Source organism: Plectropomus leopardus, chromosome 8 (genome assembly GCF_008729295.1).
Source record: "Plectropomus leopardus isolate mb chromosome 8, YSFRI_Pleo_2.0, whole genome shotgun sequence".
Taxonomy (NCBI): Eukaryota; Metazoa; Chordata; class Actinopteri; order Perciformes; family Serranidae; genus Plectropomus; species Plectropomus leopardus.
Genome location: NC_056470.1, coordinates 8,656,664 through 8,671,791, shown reverse-complemented (window position 1 = coordinate 8,671,791; position 15,128 = coordinate 8,656,664). Strand labels below are relative to the sequence as shown.

The window sequence follows — 15,128 nt, the reverse complement described above, 5'->3', positions numbered from 1 at the left end:
GAAGAGACTGCAGAGTTGTTGAGCGATGACTCAAAATCTGTCAGATGCTGCTAGACCATCAAACCAAAGAGCTGATTTTTTTCTCTCTGAATCATCTCTGTCATGTTAACACTCTCCCCTGTATGTCCTCTCTCTGGTACTCTTTGAACAGATTTCAAGATTTGATGTTATGATATTGGATGTTGGATTTTTTGTCACACTCTTTTCCCCTGCTGTTTTGGAAGCTGTGCACTCTTGCAAAGACCTTTCCTTCCAACATGTGTTGCTTTCTCTCTTCAGATCTCTTCCACAGAGCAACACTGTAGAAACAGGTGATATTCAAAGGATGACAGTGAATGAGAGACAAGCCAAAGCATGAGGCTCAGATGCCCCCCTCTTGACTGTCATTGGCAATCCTTGATCTCATTGTGCAACCATTCTTTGAAAGATATTCCTTTTTTTTTTGCAAGGAAGCACACCAGCAGTGACACAGTGATTCATGACACAAATTAAATGTGGGCCAGATGCATAGAGTGAGGGGGCAATGGCCCTTTCCTTAATTTCTACCCTCTTAATTCAGGCACTCTTGCATGAGCCACATCCATCTTCAAACTCAGTCTTCATTGTAATCTAAGCTACTCACCTGTGGAGTCTCATGACTGTGTCATTCACACTTGTGATGCTATAGCAGGGACAGACATAAACACCTGGGAAAATACCTAAAACTGCCTCCATGGTAGTGTCTGCTACAATATATCTATATGTCTCCAGGGCCACATTTTGCCAAGATGAAACACCCACAGACTCACTGGGTAAAAATGAGTCGCTTTGTTGTTGAAGCTGGTAATGAATTGATGGGTCCCAACAAATGATTACCTGTTGGGTGGCATCTATTGTTTTTCCAACCCATTTTAGATCAAACCATGCTTAGCTTCGCATGAAACTAACGGGCTGCCTGATATCGAGGCCCGATGATTTGCTCGCAGTCTACTGCTATATAGTTCCATATAAGCAGACTGCTGCCATCTTCTAGCTTGTGCACACTGCTTGTGCTTGTTTGTGCCCCACTACAAAGCCAGAAAGTTTGCCGATCTGAAAGGAAGTCGGAGGTGTCTTTTGCTGGTTGATTTTGAGTTGCCTCAGCCACTTAAGCTTGTAATCTTGAGATATAACAGCTGGGGTAGCTTGGAGAATTGCAATATGGAAAGTCACAAGCACTTTTTAGACTTTTAACCAGCTCTGTGTCATCACAGTGTGGCCAGTGTAAGCAGATGAACAGTGACTAGCTTTTGTCTGCAGATGAGCAGTGAGCTCTGGGTGCCTGCAGCATGGGGGAAAGCCAAACACTGTTCATCTGCACAAACTGCACACAGTGTGATGACACAGAGATGGCTGAAAATCATCAAAATTTCCCTTTTACTGGCTCTAGCACTGAATTTAGCAAGTGTCTTTTAATACATACAGCTAAACACAGAGGAGGAATACACATTTAAAAAAAAAACAGATACATTAAGAAGGTAGAGGGGCATTGAAACCCATCAACCCCAGTTTATATTGTTTTCCAGCCCACTTGGGGCTGGAAAACAATATAAACTGTTGGGTTAGGGCCTTTTTAAGGTAAAAGTTAAAGCTTACAAATAACATAATCTATCATCAACAACAGATTTGGGGGGATTGTTCTTCTGTTGTGGCAGCTTTTCAACCCAGATGTTAAAAAAAATAGGTTTAACTTTACAGCTGTTGTAATGAGCCAAAGTAGCACATGTGCTCCAACTTTTGACTGAGTTCACAAAGAGTTTCTTATCTTTGCAGTTATCAACTAGCTTGACCCTGACACTTGTCCAAGTTTTACATATTTATTAATACACAATGTTTCTAGATGAGAGCTCTTCATCTGCATGTAGGTGTGGTTGAGAAGCACATCCACTTGGGATTTTGCTTGAAGTGGGTGGATTTTCATATATGTTCCAGTAGCTGAGTCAATAATTGAATTCTACAAGTTTGCATACTGGAAGGTCATTCACATTACAATTATTTCCCTCATCAACCACCTGAGCAAAGGGAATTTCTAAGAATCAGAGTCGAGAGTCATCCGTGGGAACATAAGACGATCTGTTAGTAGTTCAGAAGTGTCAGGGGTGCAAGATATGGCCATGATGGTGGGACTAATAAAAGCCCAAATCAATTTGCAGGCCCACCCACTAAGCATGAATATTTATAGGATTACAGAAAGGCCAAGGAAACTCATTAGCAGACCTAGTAGAAACCTGCAGCTTGTGTCTTCTGCCTATAACCACTTTGGTCCTGCATGTCCCCTAAAGCCCTGTTGGATAAGACTGAGCCACAATAATCGGTTTGTTCAGGATCATCTCCAAAATGAGCTGGGTAATATCTCCCCTCGTTCATCCTCATTCAGCTCAAGCAGCTGTCCTCCGTCTGTCCGTGAAGTTGTCCGCCGTGCTGAGGGACTGGTCTGTACCTCATGTTAGGAACGCTCTTATCTCTGCACTCACAGGAAGTTTTCCAAGTCCTGTTGGGTGTATTGTTTTCCCCTTTTGCTTTGCGCATCCCTTCAATCCTCATAAGACATGGGGATTAGTGCATCGATCTTGTAATCAATAGTGGAGTGCTACTAATCAAACCTGCAATGCAGCAACTGCCACAAGCCCTGCATTCGTCGTGTGTGTGTGTGTGTGTGTGTGTGTGTCTGTGAGTGGATGTGATTATCTGACGAGGATGCAAATCCAGTTGCAGAGAAGAGGGGAATAAATACTCACTATCAGAGAGCCAGAAAAAGAAATGTGGAGCAAAAAAGACTTTTAAGGGCTTTATGTTGCACCAGCAGATCCAGCAGGAAACCGCATTGAGTCAGGAAAGAAAAGGCAAGACAAAACATTTTGAAAGATTTTATAGCAGCATGTAACATGCGATTTCCCAGTTAAATGTAATAATAAATGTAATAAATTCTTTTAGAAACATTGAAAAATAGGTTGGTGTCTTTTTTAGAACCTTTGGTGTGTAATAGTACATAAAGTAAAGCTGAAGCTGATGAGAGTGTGATGTTAGTTTGATGGTATTTGGTGATAGAGTCCTGCAGGACTGTGTCTTAAAGCCCAAAAATGAGTTTGAAGGTTAGCACTATTGGTTCCCTCGCCTTGAAGTCAATGGGTTTTCTGAATGTTTTTTTTTGTTTTTTTTGTTAAATGCCTGAAATAAGGTCTGTGATTAACATAGGCTTAAGAGATGTTCATGTTTTATTCTACGTTATAAAATTCGTCAGTAAATACCCAATTCGCACATTAAGAAGCCTTAATGTGTTTTAAAAAAATGTTCATAGCCTTATGTTAGATTTTTACCCATCAAAAACCACAGCAATTGTGTTCATTTGTGAAGATTATCTTGCTGAACAAAATGTGTAAGTACTTTTAGAGCTTATTTTCTTTAATAATCCAAAATCCAATGGACAAATCCCATAGGCTCTTTGAGAAGGGACCCAGGGTCACACTAACTTCTGTGTCAGCCTAAAAGAAACCATCCCTGCACCACTCTATGAAGCTGAATATTAGAGAAATTAAAAATTTTAACCTGATGATGAGTGGCCCACTGTAAAACTGCAATATGTGATGATTTTGGAATAGAACGTGTCAGTATGGTTTAATCTCTATGGTTCCACTAGTGCAAACATTCTCCATCTTGATAAAAACTGCTTTTTAGCAGGTCAACCTGTTCCCAATTTCTCAATGGGGGAAAAAAGAGCAAATCTGCTTCCAGCCAATTTATTGTGGGAAAACCATGTTAAACAAAGAATTAGTATTTTAAGAAGAGTCTGAAGGGTAACCTCAACCTGTGCTGTATCAAACAGTGGTGAAAGCTACTGGAGAAAAACTGCATTCTTTTGCTTTTTTTCTCTATTCATTGCCATTCTTACTGGTTGCCTGACTCACTGATATTATTTTTTTTATTAGTCTTTGCTAATTAAAATGCAGTCGTGCTTAGCTTGCCCCAATCTGACTGGCCTTCAGTCTGTTGTATGGCTGCTTGTGTGCCTTCCCTGTTGCCGTGCCTTACTCTACCAACAGCTTGTATGCATGTGGGTGTTCAGTTTGCTTTTAGTTAGCTTGTTGCTTGCTGAATGACTGGTGGCATCTGAGAAGCAGCCTACGCCTTTTACATCACACTGATCAAATCTCATCCTACCTGCCTGCACAGGTTGGCATGGATTCACCAGCAGTCTTGTCAGTCAGTCAACAGATGCAGGTGTATTTGACCATATGGAGATGTCGCGGCTTCTATGCACACTGTAGACCTTGATGTAACTCAGAGTGTGTAGGCACATCAAGCTCATTTCCAATGCCTTGGATATATTAACATCATCTCTCTTCATTCTGCACATGCTCTCAGTGATGATTCATATGCTAAGATGTGTTATGTGTAGCGTTATTGAATATCTTAATGGTAAAATATTGTTATTACAAGTTTTATCCTCATAATGTTGATGGCTTTTCAGTTTTTACAAGATATTATATCAAAGAAAAAGAATGGCGCAATACTAATATATGTGATACCCCAAAACTGCACACTGCCTTTGGTCATTTTTAACAGAGAGAAAGAAAAAAATACAATATATCCACACAAAAGGTGCATTTTCAGCTCTCTTGTCTATTTGAACTGGTTTGTTTAAGAGAAAAAATAAAAACATTATCATGTGTATCTCTGTTTTGCTGTTTGTTTCTCTGTCTAGTTTCAAATTTATATTATATTAACACTTTAATACTCTTCAATATGTGATTCAGTGGTAATTTACCACAACAAATCATCAAATTCAAAAAAGCTGAGATGACAGGATTTGCTGCATGAGGCGGTGGTAGCTCAATCTGTAGGGACTTGGCTTTGGAAGCGGAGGATAGTGTGTGTGTGTGTGTGTGTGTGTGTGTGTGTGTGTGTGTGTGTGTGTGTGTGTGTGTGTGTGTGTGTGTGTGTGTGTGTGTGTGTGTGTGTGTGTGTGTGTGTGTGTGTGTGTGTGAGAGAGAGAGAGAGAATAAAAATGAGGAATATAACAACATAATAGAAAAAAATGAATTTCCCTCAGGGGACATATGAAGCACCTAAAGGGGACCTATTATGCGTTTTCCTTGTTTCCTGTCATAGATATATAGTGTCACAGTGTCGGATGTCCATATTGAATATGGCTAAAGTTTTAAATAATGAAGTAAAAAGTAATCCCCGTGAGCAGAGACCTCAGGTTTCATACCAGAATATTCTGTTTCCAACTTTTTAATACTCTGGCTGCAAGCTGACTTCAGCTCCTGACAGATTTCTTTATATGGTCATCTGCTCCAGGCACGCTTCTGCAAGTGTTTACATTACCTAGCCCCTATTGCTACGTGTTATCTTGGTTGTCAATGTTGTTAATATCTCCATAATTTGGATCATACTTCTGCTGGAAAATGGTAGACTGAGTTTGGAGGTTTTTATTGGTGATTTTTCACAGTAGAATATGCAGCTTTAGTCATACTCAGATACAATGACAGTACAAAGATGCCAAGATGTGAAAGATCCTAAAACGCTGACCAATCATAACAGACTGGGGTTTTATCAGGAAGTACGTGACAGGCCTGAAAATGGAGTGTCCCCCATCTGGAAAGTTATATTGTATTCTTTTTTTTTTTTTTAATTCCACAATATACATTTCACAGTTGTATTATCTATTTACTCAATACATTTAGGTTGTGTGTATAATGTATGCTAAGGTTACATAGGATGCATTGTTAAAGATTAAACAACCCAACAGCGTATAAAATGGTTAAAATTAGCACAACATCAACAACAGTAAAATGCTGCCCTTTCTTGCATCAGTAACAAAAACATGCTATCATACTCCGTATAAAATTATTCTACAGATAATGTTACATTCATTGAGTGTTTTTACATTCAATACCCAAAGTACATTTTGCTCATGTGTCTTACATATGTTTACCAATGAAGCATTTTGAAAGCAGTACTTTTACTTGTAATTGAATTTTGCTGTTTTTATTTAAAGGTTCAGTATGCTTCCATAAACACTGGTTTCTCTGTGTTAGAGAGTGCAGTAACTGAAATGTAGCCTAGACAGCAAAACAAAGCCACTTTGCAATACGTACTGTTGTTGCTTAACCTTTAGCTCCTTCTTGTTGTTTTGGCAAATTATAATTTTTAGGCATATTTTTCAATTCTCGGGTCTTTCGGGTGTTTTTTTTTTTTTTTTTTTTCAAAATATTTGCAAATATACTTTTATATGACAGTCATCTAAAAGGGAGGAGACGTTATTTTCAAACTATTTTCAGCGGGACATTCCAACAGACTTTTCTGAATTCTTGAAATAAATGGACTTGGCTGACTGGTGTTTCCAGACTGGTGTCTGGTGTTTCCAGATGCTTGTGTGTTGTGGTCAGGTGCAATGGAGCTGTTTGATTTCTGCATGAAATATTCAATGCACATCTATCAGAATGTTATCACAGAGATGGCCTGATGTCATTACCACCTCATTTCCCTGCCAATATCTTTCCATTTCTACCTTGAGATGACACTTGGAAATGGGGTGAGGTGGGGTATAACTGCATCCCCTCATTGGACTGATGGTTTGTGTATGTGTGCATGTATCGGAGAGGAGTGTAAAAGCTTTTGTATGCAGAGGTGAAATTGTGCATATTTGTTTCTCTGTCTGCCTACCTGCGTATGAAAATCTGCTCATCTGTGTCTTCGTGTGAATCTGTTTGAAAGGCTTGTGTCTCAACATGCGTGTGTGTGTGTGTGTGTGTGTGTGTGTGTGTACGTGCGTGCGTGCGTGCATGCGCGCGCTCCTGTTTCTGTCTCACATGCCTTTTTAAGTGTGTGTGTGTGCAGCTTGAGATGGGTACAGAGAGCTGGTGTCTGGGAGGGCCAAACAGGAGAAGGAAGAGGATTGATTCTGTGCTTTAAATAAAACACTCTCTTCTCCTCCAGCTGAGTCCACCAGACACATATCTGCCCCGCACGTCACTCAACTCACCAGCTCTTACAGAGCATCACAGACAGTGCATGTGAGTGTGTGTTTTCTGTCTGTGTGTGCAGCCTCTTAGCCCAATAGGAACATGAGGAATGTCGGCCAAAGTAAATTATTGCCTCCTCATTTCTTTTCCCTGAAGTCTCTAGTTGGCTGAGGCAATACAATTAATAATTTGTGCTGATGAATGGCAGCATTCCCTCCTCAAAGCGGCTCATTTGTCCTCTGATAGGTTCAAGTAGCAGTGAAAAATGCTGCATGTGAAATTTCCTCTTTGTATTTGAGAGGGGTTCGCTCTGTCTCTTGGTAGCTTTCTGCTTGACAAGCTTTGTGAGAGGCTGTGTGTCAGAATGCACACGTGACAGGAACACAGCAGTTCCCTCTCACACTTAAATGATAAAGGTGATGTGGTGGAGGCAATTTTTCTAGATCTTCATGAGGCACTACAACATCCTCAATTAAGAACTTTGTAACTGTGCTGTGTAACTGTGAAGATTGCTTCATTATTAACAATGACGGTAAAGGCTGGTGTTACTTGAAAAGTAGTTTGTTAGATGTGTTTTCGGACTATATTATAAAGCAAAAGTGTTTATGGTTAAAAGCTTGCCGTCATAAGGAGAGACAAGATACAGCAATCATTTAGATATATGGGTGTAATAGTAATGGTTTAAACTTTTGGTCTATTCTTAAAGATGTTCTAGATACAAATGACAGAGGTATTTTTGTAAAATTGAAAAAAGACAGCTTAAGAAGTGACTGCCAACTGTCTCACACCTGTCATTGTTGTCGGTTTTGGAAAGTTAGTCCAGCAGCTGTGTGTGTTTTATACATTCCAAGATCTTTTCACATTGAAGTCATTGTGTAATTTCTAGCTCATTACCAGCTTCCACAACACTCAAACCTATCACAATGATGTATTATCATACAGTTAAAATATTACATGTGAACCCACCAATATATTTCAAAGAAAATAAAGTTTTTTTAAAAACATAAATTCATTTTATTTTTTTTTTACAATGAAGGCTTGCTATCATAGAGAAATGACATGATTAGTCCATGGTCGTCATCTTTCAGAGGTATTGTACACTAATGTCTCCTGAGAGACCTGCACAAAGTCTGGTAAATTGCATCAAGTGAGAGAGAAGTGAGTTGCTTGAGGTTAAAGGCTTGAAGCTACATTACTAGCATAAAACACCTGAATGGCTGTGCATCTCCACTGCGTAACTGTTTGCAGTAGAGTTGCACTGTGGGTAATGTAGGCAAGGTTTGACAAGAATGTGTGAAATAATGTAATAATAAATAAATAAAAATATAAATACATTGCTATTTTTGTAAATGGAGTCTGGGTTTGAAAAGAGAGTAGATTAAATACTTTAAGTTCAATTTTCTGTGTAAGAGTTTTTAAATAGACGTTGTAATGTAGTTTTGCTGTTGTTAAAAGTGTCCCTCAATGACTTCAATTCATCATCAAATTCTGTTTTTGATACTTTGTCCAATGGAGGCATGCAAGAAAAAGTTTATTCACATATTTCACATATTTCATGATAATTAATTTACAAATAAACATTACCTAATAAATGCACACATGCATGCACGAACACGTGTATCGGTCTATTAGAGAGAAAGTGCAGAAGTTGAACTGATCACAGACAACAACACCGTCATGGCTATTTCAGCCAATTTATCTACGAACAGCATCTGAGAAAAGAGAAAAACAGTAAAAGTTACAAGCTTGCATCAACTCCTCACCCCTCTCCACTCATATATCTGCACTATATTTGCATGTTATCTGGCCTTTCCATTTTCCACGGCTGAATAGCTGATCTGTTGCAGCCAGCATATCTATTAGCGAGCTGCTGGTGGCTCTGCCTTCCTCTCCTCTGACTCAGAGATTACCATTCAGCTGCTTTCCCTACAGCCAGCACTACAGCAGCACTGCAACCCCATTTGTGTTATCTCGAAAATATGCCTCTCCTCTCCTCTCCTCTCCTCTCCTCTCCTCTCCTCTCCTCTCCTCTCCTCTCCCTTCCCTTCCCTTCGCTTTTACTCTCCTCGTTTGCAAAAAAAAATTGAATTCACTAATTGTATCTAGTTTCTGAACATTTTGTTGATCATTCATTTTTACGAGAGCTTATTTTTATCCTCTTATGCTTCTCTGTCATTTTTTGCTGACTAACAGTACTGAGAGTTTTTTTTTCACCACAGTGGTGTTTTCTTTTCATTCTCCTGGTTAGTGATGCATAGCAATTTTTAACAGCACTTCTGAAAATGTTGTAAACAAGAAACTATCAGCAGAATGTGAGCATGAAAGTTCAGAGAACAGACGTACAACAGTACCTGCTTTTTGAAACTAAATGGTTGTTACATTAATGGTGCTTTGCAAGCAGCTTTCTCTCTGGCCTTTCTCTCTGCACAGCGTTCCGTCTCTTTGTTTTTGCAGTTCTGGGAGACTTGGCCATAGCTGAAGTCCGCTTACAAACAAACACCTTTCTGTTAGGTGAGATAACTGCTCCCTGGTGACCATTTAGTGGCCTGCACCTGAGAGACAATGTGACGTTAAGCTTGTCGTGTTGTCAAATGACGAATTCATTTGTTCACCCATCCATCTATCCCCTGATCAGTACCTCCAACTCCTGTCACGCTGCTTATCCCAGACAGGTTAGCTACAATGGCAGTACGAGCACAGCAGAAATCCCTTTACCCTCCAGCAATGTCCTCCAACACTCCTCTTAAGTGCTTCTTGGGTTCATCCATGCTGTCGTTTGTTCCGCTCACACTTCCACAGGAAGGCGACCAGGTCAGCATGCTCCTCTCAGTGTCGGGGAGTAGCAACTTGACTCTGAGGAAGTCAGAGAAACCCTGAGGAGCTTGGATTTATCCACTTGTATTTGCTTTATGGTCACTTTCCAGAGCTCTTGACCGTGTGTGAGGGTTAGAGAGAGGATTAGTGGGTAAATAGAGAACTCAGGCAAGTGGTGCAGCTCTTCCATATTCTGATACAATTTATGCATTTAACTTCTGGTCTGTGTTTTGATGTGAGAGATATATAATTGTGATTTATATTAGTCAATCATTATGCATACTACAAAAAAGGCCATAAGGATAGTGAAAAATGTTGGAAACATTGTTATATTGGAAACATATCAGTTTGTCTTTTATGTTGCATGCATTGAAATTGATGGCAGATATTAGGACTGCGCAAATAATGTGCATGAAAAGAAATAATGTACTTCCTGGCAATATACAAAAAAAATATTCTTGGACAGACAAGAGAATTATAATTTAAGAGGAAAATTTAATATGAAACAAGGCTGTTCTTGCACCAACCTCAAAAGTATATCTTTTCGTTGGGTGAATTTGAGGAATGGGCTGGAGGAAGAAATCAGAATCAAAAAATGCGTACAAATATGTGCAAAATACTTTTTTTTCAAGGAACACAAATAAAGGAAGGGAAATGTAAGGAATGCTTATGGTGATATTGTTATTAATATACATACATACATACATACATATACATATATATATTTTTTTAGTGCTTTAGTTGTGGGGATTGAGGCTTGGGCGGAGAGTTTATAAGATTATTGGTCTATTAATGGGTTAGATTATAACAGGGGTAGGACTAGATAAGTAGTTTGCTTCTTTCTTCTTCTTTTTGGACATTAAATATTAATTTGTGTTGCTTACTGAAAATCTGTTATATATTTTCACAATCATTTTTTTACATATACAGTTTATAGTATTGTACTATTAATTGTTTAATTTTTAGTTAGTTAAACTATCCCCAACTTTTAGTTTGTGGTACTTTAGTTTGTGGTAAACTGCCACAGCTCACTGGGTTCTGCAGCTGCAGTTAGTAATAGATTAGTTTTAAATTATTGAATTACTCACCAACTATTTTTGCAACCAGTTGATTGGTTTCAGTATTTTTTTAAGAAAAAAAAAAATCTAATTTTTAAATGGGAATATGTTCTGGTTTCTTCACTTTTCTATGATCATCATTGAGTTCTGCACTTTGGGAAACACTGACTGACACCTTTAAACATTTTTTGAAATTTTATAGACTAAAAAAATAATGAAATGATCTAAAATTTAATTGACAGATTAAACACCCGTTTTTTGTTTTGTTTTGTTTTTTTTTTTTAAAAAAAACAGCCTACTGAGCCCGGAGCAGATGCCACAGGCTGCACTTTGCCACTGTTTGGTGTGTTTTTGACATTAAATCCAACAACAGCAGCTTTTCTGACTCAAGCTGTTGTAGTACAAGTGGATCTTTTCATGAGCTCTTTTTCCCCCATCAGCAGTTCGAAATGATTGAGGAAATGATTGATCATCTAATCTGATCAGAGCTCATCAGATCAGATCAATAAATGAGAAGAAGGTCTAGAAGAAGGTAGATTAATTGGCTGTATTTTTTTTAAATATAAATAAAAAATGTGAATAAAAATGTATTATAAATAAATTGTGATCACCTTGATGATTCTTTGACTTTTCTCTAGAGCCATCTTCAGGCCAAAACTTGTTCATCCAATACTTTGATTTGTGACCGAATTCCTATCGAAACAAATCAAGCTCAGCTTTACTTTGTGTTATTGCTGATTTAAAGACAGATGCAGACAGACAGACAGAAACAGCCCGGCAGTCCGACAGAGCTGCCAGCATGCCTGTACATATTTGTTTTGTTTCTATGTCTACCTCTGTCAGAGACAAACACTCATTTCCGGGGAACTGCCTCAGTACAGGAGGACATAGAAAAATAGAATAAATCAAAGTTAAGTCCTTCAGTGCTCAGTGATGACAGGCAAATATCCCCCTCACCTTTCAAAATCAATGCTTTTCATCACACAGTGAAAAATTACTGGTATAGGCTACAGCACTGCGGTGAGGAGGAGTACCACAATCCATGCTGATGGGTCCTTAACATATGATCATTTGCAGCATTATGCATTCATTCATTTATGTCTATGCAGCACATTTTTAATGCTTGTGCAAAAGTGTATTTTGTGGAATTTGCCGGAATTTGCAGCCCATTTTCCACTCTGAGGCTCCTTGCATAGGAAATGTGGAGGAGTGGAAAGGGGAATGTGTCACTGCGTGTCATTGTCCCAAATATAGATATTTAATCTGCTGTTAGATAGTGGGCCTAAAGCCAGGGACAGATAGAGGGGGAGGTGGACAGGGAGGGGGCCCCTGAGGCAGACCTTGTTGTGCTGTCAAACACAGATCTCTCTGTAATGCACAATTTATTTTTTCCTCTGTTCCTCTATGTTTTCCATTTGACTTTCGCTCTTTATTCCTGTGCAGCAGTGACCTCCTGCATTGTTCCTTAATTTGCTGTTGTTTAAAAGGCTGATGAAGGCAAAGCAAAGATTATTGGAGTCATTAAGATAATGATGCTGAAAAGTCTTGCAAAATCATTTTTTTCTTTTGGGTACTAAATGAATCGTTTAGTTTTTGGGGAAATACACTTATTGGCTTTTTTTTTCTGAGAGTAAGATAATAAGATAAAGCTAGAGCTAATGTAGCTTAGCATAAAAACTGGAAACATGAAAAAAAAACACAAGATATGTTATTTTTTAATCAGTGAGCTTTAAGGCTTTGACACACCAAAAGGAATGCATTTGGGTGTTCTCTGCCAGAAAGGTTTGACCATCAAACATTAAATTCTTGCTTTCTGATTAATTTGTATGCAGAATTTTCTCAGTAAATTTATGGAGTAAAGGTCTACTTTAGTTAACATAAAAGTGTCTGTGACCTTCGTGTTTGTAATTAGAGGAGACTAATGCACGTCACATGTCGGGAATATTTCCCCTGCGGCCTCCCTGAGATCTACACCTATGGAACTTCAATTTTAATGCCTAAATCTATGAGCTATTTTGAATGCTGTGCATTGAACTGTTTAATATGAACATTTAGACAACACTTACTGTACTACATGACTTATGAATTCTTATGTGCGCTTTTGCTTTCAGGCTGTTTTTCATGGTATGGCCCACTTAATTCAAGTTAGTTTTTTACACTACTGTGGAAACACCAGATGTGATAAAGGAAATTTACACTTCATATTTATTTTACATTGTTTTTTTGTATCATTATTTGAATTTATTCTTTATGTTATGTTATTAATAAGGCAAATATTGAACTTGAAAATAACTGAATGTATAAAAAACAAAAAAGATGTTCCTGTTTAAACTTGACAATGTGGCAGTGAACAAAGCCAGCTCCATACAGAGACGGTCCTCTGAGTTTTTGGTGTGAAGTAACTCGACTGGCTTACAGAGAGCTCTGATGTCAACCCTGTCCAACACCTGTGGGATGAACTTTAACGCAGAGCCAGACCTTATCACCCAACATCAGTGTCGGACCTCTTGTGATTGAATGGGAGCCAATCCCTGCAGCCAGGTTCCAGCATCTGGTGAAAAGCCAGAAACCAGAGGATTGGAGGCTGCTACAGCAGCAGAGTAATGCCCTCAGTTTGGGAATGAAATGTTGAACTTCTGATTTCTCCTAGATGACTGATATCTCCTGTTCTCTCTCCTCTGGCAGGTATCTGGATCAAACCCAGCCGAACATCCAGGATGAGGGAGAAGAGGGCCGACTTTGTGGCGGGATGCCTGGGAGGAAGGGTGATCGCAGCTGGTGGTCTAGGTCAGCACCTCCATTACTTTCGCCTTTTCACTCTGTTCTTCTCTGTCCATTAAATAGTTCGCCTTTGACCCAATGAGGAAACACAGAGAGGAGAGACAGAACAACAATGCAGGTCATCCTGCGATTGATTTTCAATGTTGCAGCACTGCAACATTGTCTGTTATTGGACATGCCTTAAAATGTCTCTACTATGGTTTGTTAACTTACTTATCTGTGGAAGGTAAACGATGTAATCAGCTGCAGTACAACACAAAACCTCATACTATGGGACCACAGTTTGTGATTTGAAGAAAAACACTCTAGAATTATAATGCGTACTATACTATACTTGTTCCTTTTTCAATCTCCTCTACTCTGGAGGACATTTGTGGAAAAAAAAAAGGTCAAAGCAGAGGCCTAGAAATCATGATGTTGGGCCTGACAGACCACAGTGACCTGCAAGACAAGGGTCACAAGCTAAAGGAGTCAGTAGTTTATTTTTTTAGTTTTCCATCCACGCTAGCTTAAGAGGCGCTTACCACTGTCTTCAAAAAATGAGTAAAACTTTCTTCAGCAATGAGGAAACCTGCTGTGTTTCTTAATATTTTCATTTCATTACTTTAGCTCATGGCCGGAGCCCCCCTTTAGCAAGATGATTTTAGAAACTGACTTACAATACTACAAAAAATGAAAAAAAAAAAACCAAAAAACAAAAACAACAACAAAAGACACTTTCTGAATATATTTATATATTATTCAGAAAAAAACATAATCATAATGTCATAAAATTAAATTGCAGTTGAACTTTTCTCAGCTGGGCTCTTTGTCTGCTTATCAGTTCTTTTCCTTTTTAAAAAAAAATGTGCACAATTTTGTAATTTAGCACTAGCTAGCTAGACACTAGCAAACAAGCTAGCTAGCTAAATTTCAGGAGCAGAGCTGCTTCATTGAAGGTGCAGACCATTTACTAGTCAATGCTATCAGTGATGTTTTGACTGACAGGCAATTAGAAAGATGGGCATGGCAAAAAAGTTACAAAATTTCTATAAATTATATTTTAAAAAATACACACATTTATGTATTTACTGACTGACCATGATTTTTTGACTGATCGATAGCATTTACCCCCATTTTATCTCTAATTTACTGACCCCCCCATTGGTGTCCCTACTTAAAAATTAAATGTATTATGTGAAAATCCATGGATTGCCCCTTTAAATCAAACAGCCTATTTTAAATTTTTATGTTGACACAAAACTTATGCAGGAATCATTACCTGGTAAAAGGATGCTTCAATATTACCATAGTAATTACTACCATTACCATTGCTAAGTAACTTATAACTTCACTGTTGATTGTTTTATGTTCATTAAAGATATCACCCCATAATACTTGGAATAAAGACCTGGCCATGTACAGACTGTGAAGCTGTCAGTGCCGACTTCACTGCTAACAGCAAATCAAACACCACAAATGTGATTTATCACAAACACCACACTCCATA

At 38.5% G+C, this 15,128-nt stretch overlaps 1 protein-coding gene across 1 annotated transcript in view; it reads left to right on the top strand.

Annotated features, from left to right (window-relative positions):
- The window catches only part of LOC121947497 (kelch domain-containing protein 8B-like), a 133,379-nt gene that overhangs the window by 108,229 nt on the left and 10,022 nt on the right, over positions 1 to 15,128 (top strand). The window contains exon 4 of the mRNA XM_042492578.1: positions 13,544 to 13,645. Within this exon, the coding sequence (XP_042348512.1) occupies positions 13,544 to 13,645 (102 nt within the window). The remainder of the gene's footprint in view (positions 1 to 13,543; positions 13,646 to 15,128) is intronic.